General features: G+C 49.6%; 3 protein-coding genes across 3 annotated transcripts; 2 read left to right on the top strand and 1 right to left on the bottom strand.

Annotated features, from left to right (window-relative positions):
- The first annotated feature begins 1 nt into the window (after window position 1).
- On the top strand, window positions 2-7,871 carry grc3 (uncharacterized protein). Its single transcript, XM_077804047.1, has 6 exons — window positions 2-113; window positions 184-598; window positions 649-775; window positions 826-1,137; window positions 1,192-6,175; window positions 6,261-7,871. The coding sequence occupies exons 1-5, from the start codon at window positions 80-82 to the stop codon at window positions 2,827-2,829; spliced, it is 2,526 nt and encodes an 841-aa protein (XP_077660213.1). The 5' UTR covers window positions 2-79; the 3' UTR covers window positions 2,830-6,175; window positions 6,261-7,871.
- A 695-nt stretch (window positions 7,872-8,566) lies between these two features.
- On the top strand, window positions 8,567-10,913 carry AFUA_2G02180 (folliculin domain-containing protein). The gene has a single exon (XM_744260.2). It carries the CDS (start codon window positions 8,812-8,814, stop codon window positions 10,222-10,224), a length of 1,413 nt encoding a protein of 470 aa, XP_749353.1. The 5' UTR covers window positions 8,567-8,811; the 3' UTR covers window positions 10,225-10,913.
- A 129-nt stretch (window positions 10,914-11,042) lies between these two features.
- Window positions 11,043-15,932, bottom strand: smc4 (condensin subunit SMC4). Its single transcript, XM_744259.3, has 4 exons — window positions 12,423-15,932; window positions 11,615-12,367; window positions 11,476-11,553; window positions 11,043-11,420 (listed from the first exon to the last, which is right to left on the bottom strand). The coding sequence occupies exons 1-4, from the start codon at window positions 15,819-15,821 to the stop codon at window positions 11,325-11,327; spliced, it is 4,326 nt and encodes a 1,441-aa protein (XP_749352.2). The 5' UTR covers window positions 15,822-15,932; the 3' UTR covers window positions 11,043-11,324.
- Window positions 15,933-16,047: the final 115 nt, after the last annotated feature.

Raw genomic sequence — 16,047 nt, 5'->3', positions numbered from 1 at the left:
TTCGTAGTGCCGCCTGGTAATTGAATATATATTTTCATTCTCGCAATCTTGAGCCAATTGCGCTCAAAATTCATATCTGATGAAAAGAAAAGCTGAGAAGCAGCAGGCGACTGGTACGTACAGACTCAATTTCCTTCCCTGCTCTTGCTCGCTTGCTGATAGCTGACTGAAATTCTGTCTTAGCTCCGGTCAGCGCTTTTGCAGCGCGCAAAGCTCGGCAACAGCAAGCACGGCTTTTAGAGCCAGAGAAGACTGCGCAGAATGAACCCGCCGTCGAGCCGCCATCTAAAAGAGCGCGGCGGTCACCTGAGGAAGGTGCCGCAAGGCAGGCCGCTAACGAAAATGATCGGGTACAGACGAGGCGCTCTGCGAGGACGAAGGCAGAGACCTTGAGCTCTGCTGAGCTTGCTGAAAAGCAGCCTCAGGAGTCTGCTGCCGCTGCAAGAGCACAGACCGCAGAGCGGACACCACCTCCGGAGAAGGGAGATGCGGATACCTTCGACGCTGCCGAAGAAGAGGAGGAGGAGGAGAAGGAGGAGGATATACTGGAGCGAGAGAATGGCGTAGGAGTCATTGCTGTGGAGGACGATGCTGAAGGGTGAGATAAGATTGTTGTTTTCGAATAGCACATGCACTGACTCTCTACAGCTATGAATCACCGGCCGATGACGTCCCACAGGTCCAGAATTTTCCACTCTCAAAGACACGGTTGAACAAGAGCAATATTGTATCTAGTGATGAGCGTACACTCTGTGTTCGTATCAAAGAGAAGATGGTACGAAACGGCATGAGACATGTATATGTGCTGTACTAATGGCGAACTAGACTCTTGTGTTGTTAGGACATTACGACCTTTGGGTCAAACGAGGTGTGATCAGCCTGATGGGCGCAAAGCTGCATCCTTCGCCACGGCTCTACAGGGTTTACGCACCGTCTACGCACTCGTTGCCCGTCATCAAGTGTGTAGCCGGGGTCGATGGTGAATCCGAGATCGAAGTCAAGTCATGTAACAGTGGCATCTATCGACTCAGGCACTTGTCGCCATTGTATCAGCGGATATGGAATGGGAAGCACACAGCGGCGGACAAACTGACATTGAAGAAAGTTTCTGCGTCCACCAAGAGAACTTTCTCAGTGGTAGGTTTTTCTCCTTTCCAGTGGAGGGGTTTATTAGCCACCTAACTTTGACAGTTATATACTTCATCCGACGACTCCTGGAACCGTCATCTGAGGCCACTACATCTTGAGAAGCAATGGAGCTCCGCGATTAGATCGCTTTCGCAGCGAGGGGGACGATTGAAAGTCCTGATCTGTGGTCCCAAAGCGTCAGGGAAATCAACTTTTAGCCGCTACCTCTTGAATCATCTTCTCAGCCCAGCACCGCAAACCGAGAATAACCACCGGAATACTGATGGAGTCGCTTTTCTGGACCTTGACCCTGGACAGCCGGAATTCTGTCCGATGGGACAGGTTTATTTAGCACACCTTCGCTCTCCATTCTTTGGGCCGCCATTCACACATCCATCGTTGGCTGAATCCCAGGATGGTTCGATCATCCGGAGTCACCACATCGGAGCTATATCTCCGAAGGAAGACCCTGACCATTACGTTTTGGCAGCAATGGATCTTATGGACCGCTACCGAGCCCTACTGGCAAGCTACCCTCAATGTCCACTCATCATCAATTACCCCGGATGGATCTTCGGGCTCGGTCTAGAAGTCGCGACATGGCTAGTGAAATCTTTGGGTCTGTCAGATGTCGTCTACATGAGTGAAAAAGGCCCGGCCGAGGTCGTAGAGCCCCTTGGCCATGCTGCCCAGGAAGCTAGAGTTCCTCTCACCACGCTGCCGTCTCAGCCCACCGATTTCGTCAGCAGATCAAGCGCTCAATTACGCTCGATGCAAGTACAGTCCTACTTCCATATGTCCCACCCGAGCGAGATTCATAATCCACAATGGCTGGATACAACCATGTCCCGAACTCGACCGCTCGTTGTCGATTACGCCGGGCCACGGCAAGGCATTCGTGGAATAATGGTAATGGGCTCTCAGATAAGCCCTAACCTTCTCCATGAAGCCCTCGATGGAGCGCTCGTCGGCGTTGTTGCCGTTGAGTCTCCCAATGCAATCATGGGCCAAGCCGATGCAGCCGGATTTTCGGGTAGCTCTCACGGGGACGCGACGCAAGGCGCTGAAGATCTGTCAAGTGCCGCTTCAGACATCGACATGAACGACGTTACGGATGCTTGCCACGGTGACGTGGCTCCTACATCGTCCTCCTCTTTTGAATCAATGATCATACGTACCCCGAACGAAGATTTACCATATCTCTTTGTCGGCTCCGGGAGCTGCAACCCTCTTGACCCCAAGGCCTCAAACTGCCTGGGTCTGGCTCTTGTCCGCTCCATCGATGTTCCATCACGCAAGCTGGAACTCATCACTCCAATCCCAGCGTCCAAACTTCGCGATGCCCTAGAACAAGGCCACGGCATCGTGCTCGTTCGCGGAATGCTAGATAACCCCAGCTGGGCCATCAGCGAAGACTACTACGCCGCGCGGGCAGCGGAAAGGCGCCACCAGGAACTTGTCGCCAAAGCACGCAAGGAAACCAATACTCGGGATGGTCAGGACGCAGCGGTTGATGCAGACACGCAAGGTATGGTGTCTGCCTTGCTCAAGGACCGGATACGGCGCGCTAGCAACGTGCCTTGGATGACGGTGATAGAGGATAACAGCCGGCGACACCGGGAGGCCGCCCAGCGGAAAAAGTCTCTGTGGAAGCTACGCAAGAAAGCATACCCTGGTAGCGAGAGTGAAACCGACTGGTAGTTTTGCTCGTCGCGGAAATACAACAGTTCATGCTTACTTGATTTGCTATTTTTACTGACCGCTACTCCGTATAGCAGCGGCGCATGCCATTTACCTGAAACCACAGAGTAGCGATCTTCATCTCCAAGGGGGCCTTTTTCATCCCGCTGCCAGATCTACGTATCTTGGACAACTAATCGCCCTCGGGGAGGAAAACGGGGCATCAGAAGAAAAAAAAAAAAAAAAAAAAAAAAAAAAAAAAAAAAAAAAAAAAAGGAAGAATACCAAACGCCTCCCGCCATAGACAGACCCTGGTCATACATACGGTCACTCGTACATCGCCACCATCCTGTCCACGCTCAACCGCCCTACTCAAGCAGACAGACAGAAGGCAGGCGGCAGGCATTCAGCCACTAAAAGCAAATATCAACTGTGCTGCCTGAGCGCCCATTGTTGAGATTAGCCCCGTGAGCATTAACATGTATCCACACGGAGGAGATCACCAGGTGACCGATTGACTCTTGATGCCCAAATGATGTTCTCGTCGCTACCCCCTGAGATTCCTGCAGGTGGCCGGACGAAAGCGGGTCTGAGGCTGGATTGGCCCCTTGTGCAGGGTGCGTGCATTGCCTTCCTGCAGGTTGCGAAGAACCAATTCGGAACTGAAGGCTCGAGATGTCACAATGCAATGAAATGTGACAGGTCTCACCTCAGGAGCTCCTTTATCAGCAGGTCATCTGCGTTGCGGCTGCGGCGGTGGACGGTGCTATGGGAGATCCAACCACGGTGTCAATGTCAGCCTGATCATAGGTTTTAGAGTATCTACTCCGTAGTAAGGATAGCGATTATGCTCCGTGTGAATGATATCCAGCCGAGTGTTGCACAACCCCTAAGCTGATATAATCAAAGGTCTCAGTAGTTACTTAACCAGTCATTGCCTTACCAACCACTTCTGCTAACATCAATGATGATCATTCCGATTGCACCAATGACCTGCGATTCTATCTCGGAATCAAATAAGCAAATGCATGTTAATGCATGCTTCTGCCTGATTACGCATAACGACGGCGTTAATTGATCCACCCCCACCAGAATGCAACGCATGAAGATCTTGATGCATACGTACTCGACTCTACGAATGCTTCAGGGAGGAGGACAAGTAGGTAGGTCTGCTTGCAGTATCATGCTCGAGGGGGAACAACTCGAATTGGCCACCCAGGGTACGGAGTACTCATCAGACATACAAAGGAGGATGGAGATCTGCAGGATGAAGGATTCGTCAACACAGCCCAACGTTGATCATCAGATACCTAGCCAATCTAAACCCAAATAAAGCATCAGCATCGCAGCGCAGCGAAGAAGGCACCGGCGGTGCCTCAGCGGGAAGCGCGGGGTTATCGACTACTGTGAATACAATAGTCGAATTCTCGTAGGTTCCACTACGTGAGGCTAAAGTAGAAAGCAGTCTGCAGGAACCGGAAATAGGAAGCTGCAACGCGACCCAATCAGACGTTTAACGCAGAGACAGATGAGATCGGCGAGACAATCCCATTAAAAAGGTCGAGCATAGGGCAGGTACGATATCAGGCGCGGTTTGCCACGTGGAGAAATGTCTCGATCGACAAGACAGACGCTCGAATCACATTGGACTAGTTTGCTTTCTCAAAGGACAGATGGGTTGAGGTTGGATGGAGTCGAGTCGTGCCAATTTGCCATCCGTGGACACCGATGTGGAACCCGCGCGATTTAAATGTCGGGTTAAGGTGGATCATGCAGTCTCCATCTCGTGTGCTTGCTTACTTGATCAATTCTGCTGGACTGGGTTTGAAGAGTATATGAATTTTTTTCAAGCTATGTAGAAGTCCTTGATGGAGCTTATACCAGATGCCTTGATGGCGCTGGTCCTTGTGAAACCATGGGCCGGTATCTAGACAGACTTATATAAGCTCCAACTAGGATCAGAGTATCCGTCAAATTGGATAGTCAACAATAAAAACACATCCTGGAGAGTTAAGAGTGCGAACTCAATATCATATCCTTCTTTCATTAAATGTGAGACATGGACCATCGTGGAATACAACAAATTGAAGACGTCTGATAGCTCCTATCCACACAAGCACCACGTGATAACGACACAGGAACAGCTCCTTGGAGCTGAAAAGCTTCCTTATCGATGGGAGTTTATCAATATGATCCATCACCACATATTCAGGACGCCATTGATAGACAGATAGGAAGAACCAAGTACCGCCGTGCTAAGTACGGGGCAAAGTAGAGGTCTAAACCAGTTAACAATTATAAGCCCTTGAGGAATGGAAACAAGGAACTTCAAAACAAACATCACTCTGACGTTGACTTCTGCTGTGGCAACGACTAGTTCGAAACTCCAAAGGAACTAACAGTCCAGACTATCGTTATGGCCGGTCGCAGCACCCAAAACCCTGGCGCCATCCTGGTCAATATCAACGAGTGTTAAGTTGGTTCTCCAAAACTCGAAGAAGCAGGAGATTGGAAACCGTGGAATCCTTCCGAGAGCAGTCGGCTTAATTCCATTATTACCTTATTATTTTGCCGATGTCCCTGTACCAGAGTAATCGGTGTACTGACTTCGAGATGAGAAGACGGCAGATCGAGAAGAGCACATGGAACACGAGGCACGCAATTCTCCATATTAATTAATTAATAATTAATCAACTATGTACCTTAGGCTACACCTGCACTACACATGCAAATGCAATATATTTCCATCATTTGAGGGTAAAATCAGCCGCATCCCGGCGATTGAGCTGGGGTTCCTAAAACGTGTAAGGCAATATGCTCCAAGCGAATTCTCTCCTCAGCAGTCAATTCCGCCGTAGTCAAGTTGTTCTTTCGTTTTTGAAACTACTTCTTGAACAGTGAGACCTCCTCCCGTTTCGGGGCAACGAGTGACAGTCGCCAGTCCCCAAAATTGCCGGGTGCCGAGATGACAATCCTGACACTGGTTAGTGATTATGCGGGTATTACCAATTTCAAATTTCATCTCGATGGATTAGACATGTCGTTCACGAGCTTAGTTTCAAATGTGCTTATTGACCGACTTTACTTGAGCCCCCCACGACGAAGCTGGAACAAATCGGAGACATAGGAATAAATGCCGTAGATATCCTGCCGTTTGTCTCACCGGCTATCGACAACTTTCCCATGTGGTGCGGGTGACTGACGACTCACAAGTAGGAGCTGACTGTGCTCCGTAGTCCGTTAGTTAGTATACTCTGAAGACTTGACCGTCTCTCTGTCAAGGCCGGGAATGTAGCCTGTTCGGTGATAGAGACCGTAAAACATCACAAGCAAATGATTGCCTCAATATACCACAGAGTATACTAGAGTGAGTAATTAACCCGGAAGAAGAATATGGTCCGTTTTCTGTCGAGGCGTACGGAGTAGTATGCTGACTACGGAGTATCAACTAGGAAAAAGAGATCGTGACGAGTAATGGATCAAGGAGGCTAAAGATGGACCAGACTTGACACGGTGTGTTTCAAATCTACAATAAACGGCCGTTAAGCTAGAGTAGGGGGCCTGACATTACTAACTACCGTTGTCATCTACCTCCGACGTCCTCCGTACTCCATGGGGAAACTTCCTGACTGAGATCTGGGTCGAGGATACAACTACATAGACTACCCGAAGATCCCTTCCCAGTCATCACATGTGAGACAGCAATACAGTAGGAGGTTCAAATTGAAAGTTTGCAAACTGCAGGTTGTGACTTGGTGGCTGGCGGCTAAGTCTGAACCGTTTGCACCTTGACAATACGGATCTTGTAGCGAGCTACTCGAGTGCTCTGGTGGGCTTCCGACAATCATCATTCAAAAAACATTGTATGTACCGATTTTTGGCATATGTCTTTCCATCCTAGTACTCGGAGGCTTAAACGGCATCTTCTCTGTGGGGGTGATGCCAGGATACTTGCCTTTTAAGCGTTCTAACTGGGAACCCAAAACAGAACGATCGCACTTTTTAGGTTCGAAGGTATGGTATTTGTCGAGGTTTCTGATGACATCCCGTGGAAGTTGTGGAACTCGAAGTCGCTGGGTCACTGGGTGGCTTTCGTCTAGACCCCGTCTTCGTAGTAAGCATCGACTTTGTGTTATTGCTTCCGGGAGCCTGGGATGCTGCCGATGGGCCGTAGGGCCGGCAATTCTCATGCGAGTCGGTTACTGCGCTCTTGGTGGATGATGCATGATCATCTCAAATAGAAACATGCATTGCTTTTCTTACCCGTGCAATGATAAAGCCCTTTAGTCTTTGACGCATGAAATTTATCTATCGATTCTTCGGTAATATGCAACATGCAGAAGCAATCAAGTCACTCAGGTGACTCAAAAGGGTTCCAATTCCGAGGTAAGCTGCAGGCTGCAGCAGCGGATGTTTTCTTGCACTTAGCAATATAATAATCTGTATTTTTATTCTCCTCTGATTACCATCGTTCATCCTACCCGACGGAGCTAGACTAAAGGGGCATCCAAATAATGCTGCCCAATTATAATCAGAGACAACCATGTCCATCGAGCGACCAGAAAATAGCGCAGGAAACGACGGATCTGGATTCTGGGACGGATTGACTTCTTCTATTTTTCGTTCTACAAACCTTCGATTGCGTACCCGTCGACTTGGGTACGCCATGGCCGGATGAAACCCCGACCAGCATTACTTCCATGCTTTAATCGTCTATAGATGCTTATATGCTGGAAAGTCCATGATAAACAAGAAATAGATAGCTAGAACCCAGAATAGCCCTCGTCTGACGACGTTCAAGTACTGACCTACCGACTGACAGTGTAGAAGTGTGTTCGGGCTGTACGGATATACCCTGTATGCCCTCCGATACTTTCCCCGTACATTTACTAGCGGTTACTAGTCAGACAGTACCGGATCCCTCATCTTTACCCATAAAGTCTACTGGTCATTGGGCCTCTTGCTGTGTTCGGCAATCCTCCACCAGCTTAATGACAATACCATACGCATCCAATACCATTCTCCCATCTTCCCCGTCTCCCTTTACCTTCCGATAATGGCTGGAAACAGCAAAAGTTACGGATCGAGTAAATGTTCTAGAAAGACGCTACTTTGTTGACTATTGTGGACTTGGAGACAAGTCAGAGACCATGTACTGAGCAGAGGAAAATAATCCAAGGGACGAAGAAAAGAAAAAAAAGTTGTTTAAAATTTAGAAATGCAAAAGTAGGTTGCTCCATCAATCGAACCACTAGGAGTAAGTACTGCTCCATACTGAGCATCGCAGTTTATCTCTTTCTTTTGCTTCTGTTTCTCCAAGAATAATATTATTTGTTATTCTTCTTTGATGACAATTACTTATTATTATATTGTTATTCGCCGCCTGTCTCTCTATTATATTCCTTGATACTTCCTACTGCCGTTCTCAGTCAATCTATCTATCTGTCCACCTCCTCCCACTTTAATGTGGCCTGCAAGCTGGCCCTCGCAGCTTTATTAATTCTGGTCCATTCACATTTCACTGTCACTCCTGGTCTGACAGGTCTCATTGGTCTGGTATAGTCCATTCTTCCCCATCTGCAAACATAGCAGTAGCGCATACTCTTGCCTCCGCACAATCTCTCTATTGTTATCGTTCGCCCTGCGTCATTGCCACACGGACTCGTCCGCTCTCGCCATCACCACCTCTCTTGACCTTGAGAAGCATGTATAGCAACAATGATCTGAAATGGTTGCCCGAATACTGCTAGACGTTAATCTTCCCTGGCGATGGACTTCATTGTGAGTAAACCTACTTCTCTGCTTTCTTTTCCCATCCTTTGCCATTTTGGCGCATGCATGTGTTTCTTATATACAGACCAACGCCTCCCTTTCACATGTGGCGCTGTGTCAACATCGCGCGCATTCTCTTATATCATCATGCTGGCAATGGATACGCCTCGTTTCTCACTGCCAGCTATATGCTTTTGACATTTCCATATCAGTCCTGGCTTCTGGGTGCTCATGGAAGCTTTCAGTGTGAGAAAAGACTCGGTGCTGACAATGCCGCTCTACCAGCTCTCTTTAACGCATTTCTGCGAAGTGCATGGTCCCACCTCGATCATTTGTTCGCAGGTCCTACCCTTTTCATGCTCTCAGTGCTATCCTGAGACCTCCGATTTCTCGCCCGACGATACCCCCGCAACTTCTCACGATACCCAGTCCTCTCATGGCATGCGCAACCGCCTCGGCGACGCCAGGGATACCAAAGCAACGAAACGCCCAGACGCATCCGGCGCAACAGTTGGCAAATCTCCCAAGATTGAAGATTCGCCATATTTCCTGAAGAATCAACCAAACTCGAGCGAACCCTCCAAGTTGAACATTCTGGGGGGAGCTGACGGTGATACTTGCGCCAGCTGTAGCTTGACTCTCCCCGACGATGTGAGTAGGCAGCTGCCCCCGGGCGCTCCAGGCACCGCGAGTCGCGACGGCAAGGGAAGGAATAGTAGCCCAGTTTTGCGATCCAGAGAAGTTGTCTACTCTTGCGGGACGAGTCATTCCGACGGTGACGACAGTGCGCATGATCTGCACGGCCATGCCTCCCTTCCAGATTCCATCCACTCGTCCTCCGTCGCCTCCGATGCTTCGTGTCACACTCACATTCTCACATATCTATCACTCCGGGGCCCTCCGAACCCATCAGATTATGCACTACTCCGCCGCTCCTCCATCCGCACTCTCAGCTGCGAGCTTCTCCCTCGCGGCCTGTCCTCGGGACCACTGTGTTTTGGTGATGCGACTGCGGGCTATACTATCGCTTACGTCTTCCGCCTGCCCGATCCCATGGCTCGGGGCAAAAGGCGTAGCTATGCGCTTGTCGCGTTGGCCGGCAAGGATGCGGGCAGGGCCTTCCGCGCGTGCCCGGTAATATGGCGTGCATTTGGGAGAATCGCAACCGGCATCGTCAATTCCGCCGAGAAATACCAGGAGGAGGAGGCAAAGCGTCTCGAGGAACAGAATGACGCAGCGAACCGGGCCAACAATCGGCACTACACTCCCGTCTCGTCCTTCCTCACCGGCCGCAGAGTCGATCCGGATGGTCAGCCCCGCCGGCTTGGGCAGATTCGGGCGCGGAACCTCTCCGAAATTGTGGGCAATCAGTATATCTTCGCCGAAATACATGCGCACTTTGTTGCTCTTTTGCAACAGCTCGGCTCCATGTTTGGCGCTGTGCCAATTTCGGAAGAACGATTCATTTGCAGCACACTAGGCGACGACGTCGACGTAAAATCGCGACGCGGTACGTCAATCGATAACGGAAAGGACTCGACATCCAAAGGCAAGTCGGAGAGTGACCTTGGATTATCGGGTCTGGATTTGTCTTCTGGCCCTAAGCCCATCCCTATCGCGGCTCGTCGAACTGTCATTGCCTAAGAGCTGAAGCCGTAGCTTCAACTTGATTCCCTTACATACCCATATCACCAGCTCTTACCTACATCGCCTGGCTCTCGAGAACAACCATTGTGACAGATAGTCATTGTTCTCTCGTCCTATTGCCACTATCCGATAACCACTCGATACGACTGTCCTACCTTGCATACGGCTGGTTTCCCTTCATCTGATTTATCTCTGAATGAATTGCAGCATAGACTATGGCGTCCGAATACATGGATACGGAGTTCATGGTACAATCACGGGTTTCGGTTCCCTCTCTGTTTACGTCTCTGTTTACTTTCCTGTCTCCTTCTTTTTCTTCTTTTTTTCTCACGTTCCTCATCCACGCTTCTCTACCCGAATGTGTGGACAAGTCACAGGTCACCCTGGGCGGATACGTCTTTTTTTTTTATCTTGATTCCCCTTCGCTGTCTTCTTACTTACATCGCTTTTACTCCCGCTTTTAATGTTAATTACGAAGGAAGGCAGGGATTGCCGGCGCTTGGTTCCTCATGATGTGAATGTCAATGTCGTTACGAAGGTGACGAAACGAAGCGCTTGCAATGTGAGAGCTCATGTTCGCAATGCATATCATGCCACACGCCTCTTTGTAATCTATATCAGCTGTCTCCCTTGCCTACCCTCTCTCTTCGGGGTTTTGAGTAGATTAATACACGTGATCGTCGCGGATGTCTTACTTGGTCTTTGATATCGGTAGATAATATTCTTGAACCCAGATAGCGTAGGTCACTCACTGTAGAGGATCTGAGATGGGACAATGTCCTGATCACATTACACTCTAAGTCTACCCACACTGTGAAGATTGTTGAGCAGATATATATTCTGGTAGAACATATAAGCAATGACCGCTCAGATCCGTATATGTGCGAAATTGACCTCAACAGTAGAAGAGAAAGTATATACCACGAATGCAAGCCCAGACCCTTCAACCAGTTCAAAGAAGACTCAACAACAGGAACACCGTAATGAAGCTTGCTACCAGTAACATAGTCCCACAAACATAAGAAAACAAGGAACATATCCACATCCATTTCCGGCCGTAAAAGACATGAGCGATAAACACATGAAACCCATCATCCTTATCGCCCTGTGATGTAGTCTTTATTTTCGATCGTGACACTCTTCGTCATATGGCTGACCTTGTAGACACCGACAAGTCGGGAGGCAAGCTCGAACTACTTGTTGTTAGCCTTTTGGATATGAATGGCTTGGGGATGGATCGCTGCTGACCATGTTGTTTCTCAGTGAGATGACAATAAATTGCGCGTTCTTGGTCCTCTCTCTGATGTAAGAGGCCACAATGGAGACCTGTAGAGGGTCCGTTAGTTAAGACAGCCTAGTCTTGTCCCGAGGTAGTGAATGTACTCACGTTTCTGAAGTCCAAAGCCGCATCAATCTCGTCCATCACGTACAGAGGAGTGGGCTTGTAATGGTGAAGCGCAAAGACGAGCGCCAAACTAGAGAGCGTTTTCTCGCCACCGGACAAGTTACCAATATTCTTCCAGCTCTTCTTCGGAGGCATGACGGAAAACAAGATACCCTCCGAGAAGGGATCTAGCGAGTCAACCAGTTCCAGCTCAGCGTTGCCTCCCATGGTGATCATCTGGTACATTTCCTTCAGACGCAAGGAGATAATGCCGAAGCCCTCCATGAATCCGTTCAGACGAGCGGATCGGAGACCGTCCAGTCGAGCCTTGGCGCTATCACGAGATGCCAGAGCCGTGGCCAAATCAGCGGCGCGAGACTCATACTCAGCCGCTCGGCGGCGATACTCCTCAATCACAGACAGGTCCACGGAGGCGTTCTGGGTCTTCTCCTCGAGGGCAGCAATGACTGCCTTCAGCGACTCCTTGTTCATTTCTGAGAGCTCATCCTTGGTGTACATCTGGAGCTCAGTAGGCTGCTGTTCCTCACCCAGATCGCTCACGTTCTGCAGGGTCAGTTTCGAGAGTTTCTCGGACCAGTATCGCTGGCGCTTCTCGTTTTCTGTCAAGGCCTTCTGATTCTCTTCCAGCTTGTTACGCATCTCAATCTCCGTGGCCCGGGTTTCGTTCAATTCAGCCACCTTCTCGTCCAATTCTTGCTTGAGGGTCTTGAGTTCTCCCTTCTTCGTCTCCAAGGCCTGCGCGTAATGTGTTAGTCCGGCTGCTCACCATTGGTGACTGTTGCACTCTTACCTCTTGTGCCTCTTCCACTCCCTGCTTCCAACCTGATGCGTCATTTGCTTGGTTCTCAACGTCGGCATTCAGCTTCTCGAGGCCTTCCGCGACCTGTTCCAGCTCCCTTTCTGCTTCCGCACGAGCCTTCTGATGCTTCATGATTAGCTTCTCATTCTTGGATTTTCCGATTTCTGCATTAGAAATTTCTTCTGCGAGGAGACTGATCTGTTCCTTCAGCCCGTCAACCTTCGCCTTTTGACTTCTCAGCCTAACTCCGCCAACTTCCATGATTTTGTTTTGGAGAGTCTGGATTTCTTCCTCAATACCGCCCTTTTGGGCTCGGAGGTCTTCGATTTCTTCCTCAAGGGCAGCAATTTGGGCTTCAAGTTGCTCAGCCTGGTTTGCGTCAGCCTTTGATGGCTTGTGCGCGACGCTCAATTCCTTGACTCTCCGCTGAGCATCTGCTAGACTGCGATTTGCGCTCTCAATCTCTATCATGATCTTCTGAATCTTCGTCTCCACACGAGGGATCTCTTCCGACTTCTCTCTGATGGCAGCCTCCACGTGTTTCTGTTTATTCTGGAAGTTTTGGAATTTCCTCTCCATCTCTTCGAGATCAGATTCTAGCTTTGAAACCTGCTCCCGGCTCACCTCAGCCACCTGCTTCGAGGACATGCCACCTCGTGCAACTCGAGTGCCACCTCCACTCATGGTTCCTGACACGTCGATCAACTGGCCATCAAGAGTGACTACTCTCCACCGTCTAGCACCGTAAGCAATGCGGTTGGCCTGTTCCAGGTCTTTGGCGACCAATGTGTTCTGCATAACACTGTAGAACGCAGGCGCGAACTTGGGATCCTTGGGCTTCACTAAGTCGAATAACCTTGGTACACTCTCAGGAGTAAAGATTGGAGACATGTCGCGGCGGGGAAGACGATCGAGCAGAATGAAATTGGCGCGGCCGAGGTTGTTTTTGCGAAGATAATCTATACATTGCTGACCGACCTCAACGGTGTCAACCACCATGTTGTCCAATGCAGGGCAAGCGGTCGATATAGCAACGTCGTATTTTTCGTCGATGGTGCCAAGGTTACCAAGGCGGCCATGGAAACCATCAATACGACCCGACTCCTTGAGACGCATAAGACCAGCCAGCACACTGCCGCGGTTCTGGGTGCTCGCAAGGCTAGCTCTGGCCTCCTCGGCCTTCTGTCGGGCGCTAGAAACATGAGCACGAACCTCGGTCTCTCTGCTGGTAAATTTCTTGAGATCCCGTTTCAGACTGGCGACCTCTTCTTCAAGAGTAGCTTTTTGAGCCTTGCGCTCCTCGAGATCTGTTTGCTTGGTCGCCAGCGTCTCCTCGATAGATGTGACTTTGGACTGCGCTTCTTCTAGTTGTACAGCCCCTGCATTGCTTCGTTCGCGGAGGATGTCGAGCTCGCTTTGGGCCACAGCGATAGCTGAAAGCTTCTTGTTGATTCTCTCATCCCATGGCTCCAAGGATTTCTGCTTAGCAGCTATCTGCTCAGAAAGACCCTGGGTCTTTCCCTTCAAGCCCTCTCGAATTGTGGACAGCTCTTCCTCCTCTGCCTTCATCTCCTCTTCAAGCTTGGCAGTCTCAGCTGTCTTCTTGTTGATATCATCGGTATGTTTCTGCACCAAGCTTTCGCACTCGGACGCGGCAAGACGAGCAGCCTGCATGGATTTCTCGAGTTTCTTTTGCTTTCCCAACAAAAATTTCTTCTTCTCTTCGAACTTAACTGATTCTTTGTCGTACTTCGCCATCTCCTTCATCAAGCCCTGCAGCTCCTTCTCCATAGTCTCATACTCCCGCATACCACGTTTGTAAGCTTTTTCCAGTTCCTTGATACCAGATTCGTTACCCTCATGCTTCTCGAGCTCCATGTTTAGGAGCTCTTGCATCTGCAGGATAGCTTCTTGAGTGACCCGAATATTGTCAGCACATTCATCAATGTAAATTTGGTAAAGGGCCGACTGCTTCTGGGCCAACTCATTCTCGTCCTGAATGTAGGCCAAAGCTTTGTTCTTCTTGTCTTCCAACGCAGTCTTTTCCTTCTCGACGTGCTGAACACGATTGTTTTTTTCAACGCACACTTCGTTGAGCTGCTCCAATTCAGCTGCTGCCTCTTCAATGGGAGCCTTGTATTTGGACGTCCCGATGATATCTTCGAGATACTCGAGCAGTCCGTCTTCGTGTTCATTTGCGGCCTTGGGCTTCATTTGAGCGATGGACTCGACTTCTCCCTGAAGGATGAGGAATCGCTTGTGATCAAGATCAATACCTCGTTCTCGAAGCAGAGTCGTTACCGCCGTGAAGTTTGTCTCCTTCCCATTCATGTAATATTTGCTGGTATTGTTTTTGAATGCTTTACGGGATATCATCAGTTGGGAATCAGGGACGACTTCGTGTTCTCCACCTGGCAGATCAAGGATTTCCTGAAAGTGAACCTCGACTTCACAGAATGGTAGGTTGGGGAAGTTCGCGGAGTTGTGGATCAGAGCAGATATTTTGCCTTGTCGCATTTTGCTTGCTCGAAATCCGAATACGAACAGCAACGAATCGATGACATTCGATTTGCCAGATCCATTGGGCCCGACAACAGAGGAGAATGAAGCATGGAAAGGACCTACAATCTGTTTCCCTGCGTAACTCTTGAAGTTTGTCAGAACCAGGTGGGTGATAATCAACCGGGGCTTGGGTCCAGATGGCTCTTCTGGTACAGAGGGTGCCAGATTGCGTGACTTCATAACAATGTCCATCGGTCTCTCTAGGATCGTCGAATTTGGATTGATGATGGAGATCTGCGACTTCGGATCGTCTGACGGCTTCGCTGGTGTTTGATTGACCACAGATTCGGTAATATCGGCTAGCGGAGGCACGCTACCTCTTTGCGATCGCGGCTCTGGTTCGGGCGAGACTGAGGGCCCTGGAGTTGGCAATGAGGACTTTTCCGGATGGAGCGTGGAAGAAACCCGACTCTTGCGGGGATGAGCCATACTTTTTCTTTTCAGAGCTGCAGCCGCATTCTGTAAAGGAGATTCGGGTTCCTCTTCCTTGGGGACGACAGAGTCGCCTTCGTCATTTTTATTGTTGATTTCTAAGGTATCACCTTGCTCTGCTGTTGTCGACCGTCGCGTTTTTCGTACCTTACGTGCGGTGGTGGGTGTTATCGCTTCATTCGTCGTTCGCCGTCGGGACACGCTCTTCGCTCTTTTAGCAGGGACCGGAGTATATTCTTCTTCCTCATCTTCGTCGTCGTCATCGTTGTCGCTGTGGTTGGATGCAGTGGGGGTTACATTGCCAGGGTCTTCTGACTCGGATGCTTCCTCAATCACGTAACTCCTTCGGGGAGCAGAGCGCCTAGACGGCCGGGCTCTTGCTAGCGAAGATGACATTATGTCGTAAAAATGCAACTGGTATCAGAAAGCCTCATGAAGGCAATGGGGGGATAATTGCTCGTTATTGAGATGTTTTCGACCAGCGATGGTAGTGGATTAGGTGGGTTGTTTACCTTTTGACCTGAAGGGGAAAGGCGTGATTTTCTGCCATAACAACATGAAACAAAGCTGACTCACGTGATCCACCGCCTTCGGCTGTAATTGACCTGTAAGATACCGTTAA

This window comes from Aspergillus fumigatus, chromosome 2 (assembly GCF_000002655.1).
Source record: "Aspergillus fumigatus Af293 chromosome 2, whole genome shotgun sequence".
In the NCBI taxonomy this organism is placed as follows: domain Eukaryota; kingdom Fungi; phylum Ascomycota; class Eurotiomycetes; order Eurotiales; family Aspergillaceae; genus Aspergillus; species Aspergillus fumigatus.
The sequence above is the reverse complement of the archived record's forward strand: the minus strand, read 5'-3'. Positions and strand labels throughout refer to the sequence as shown.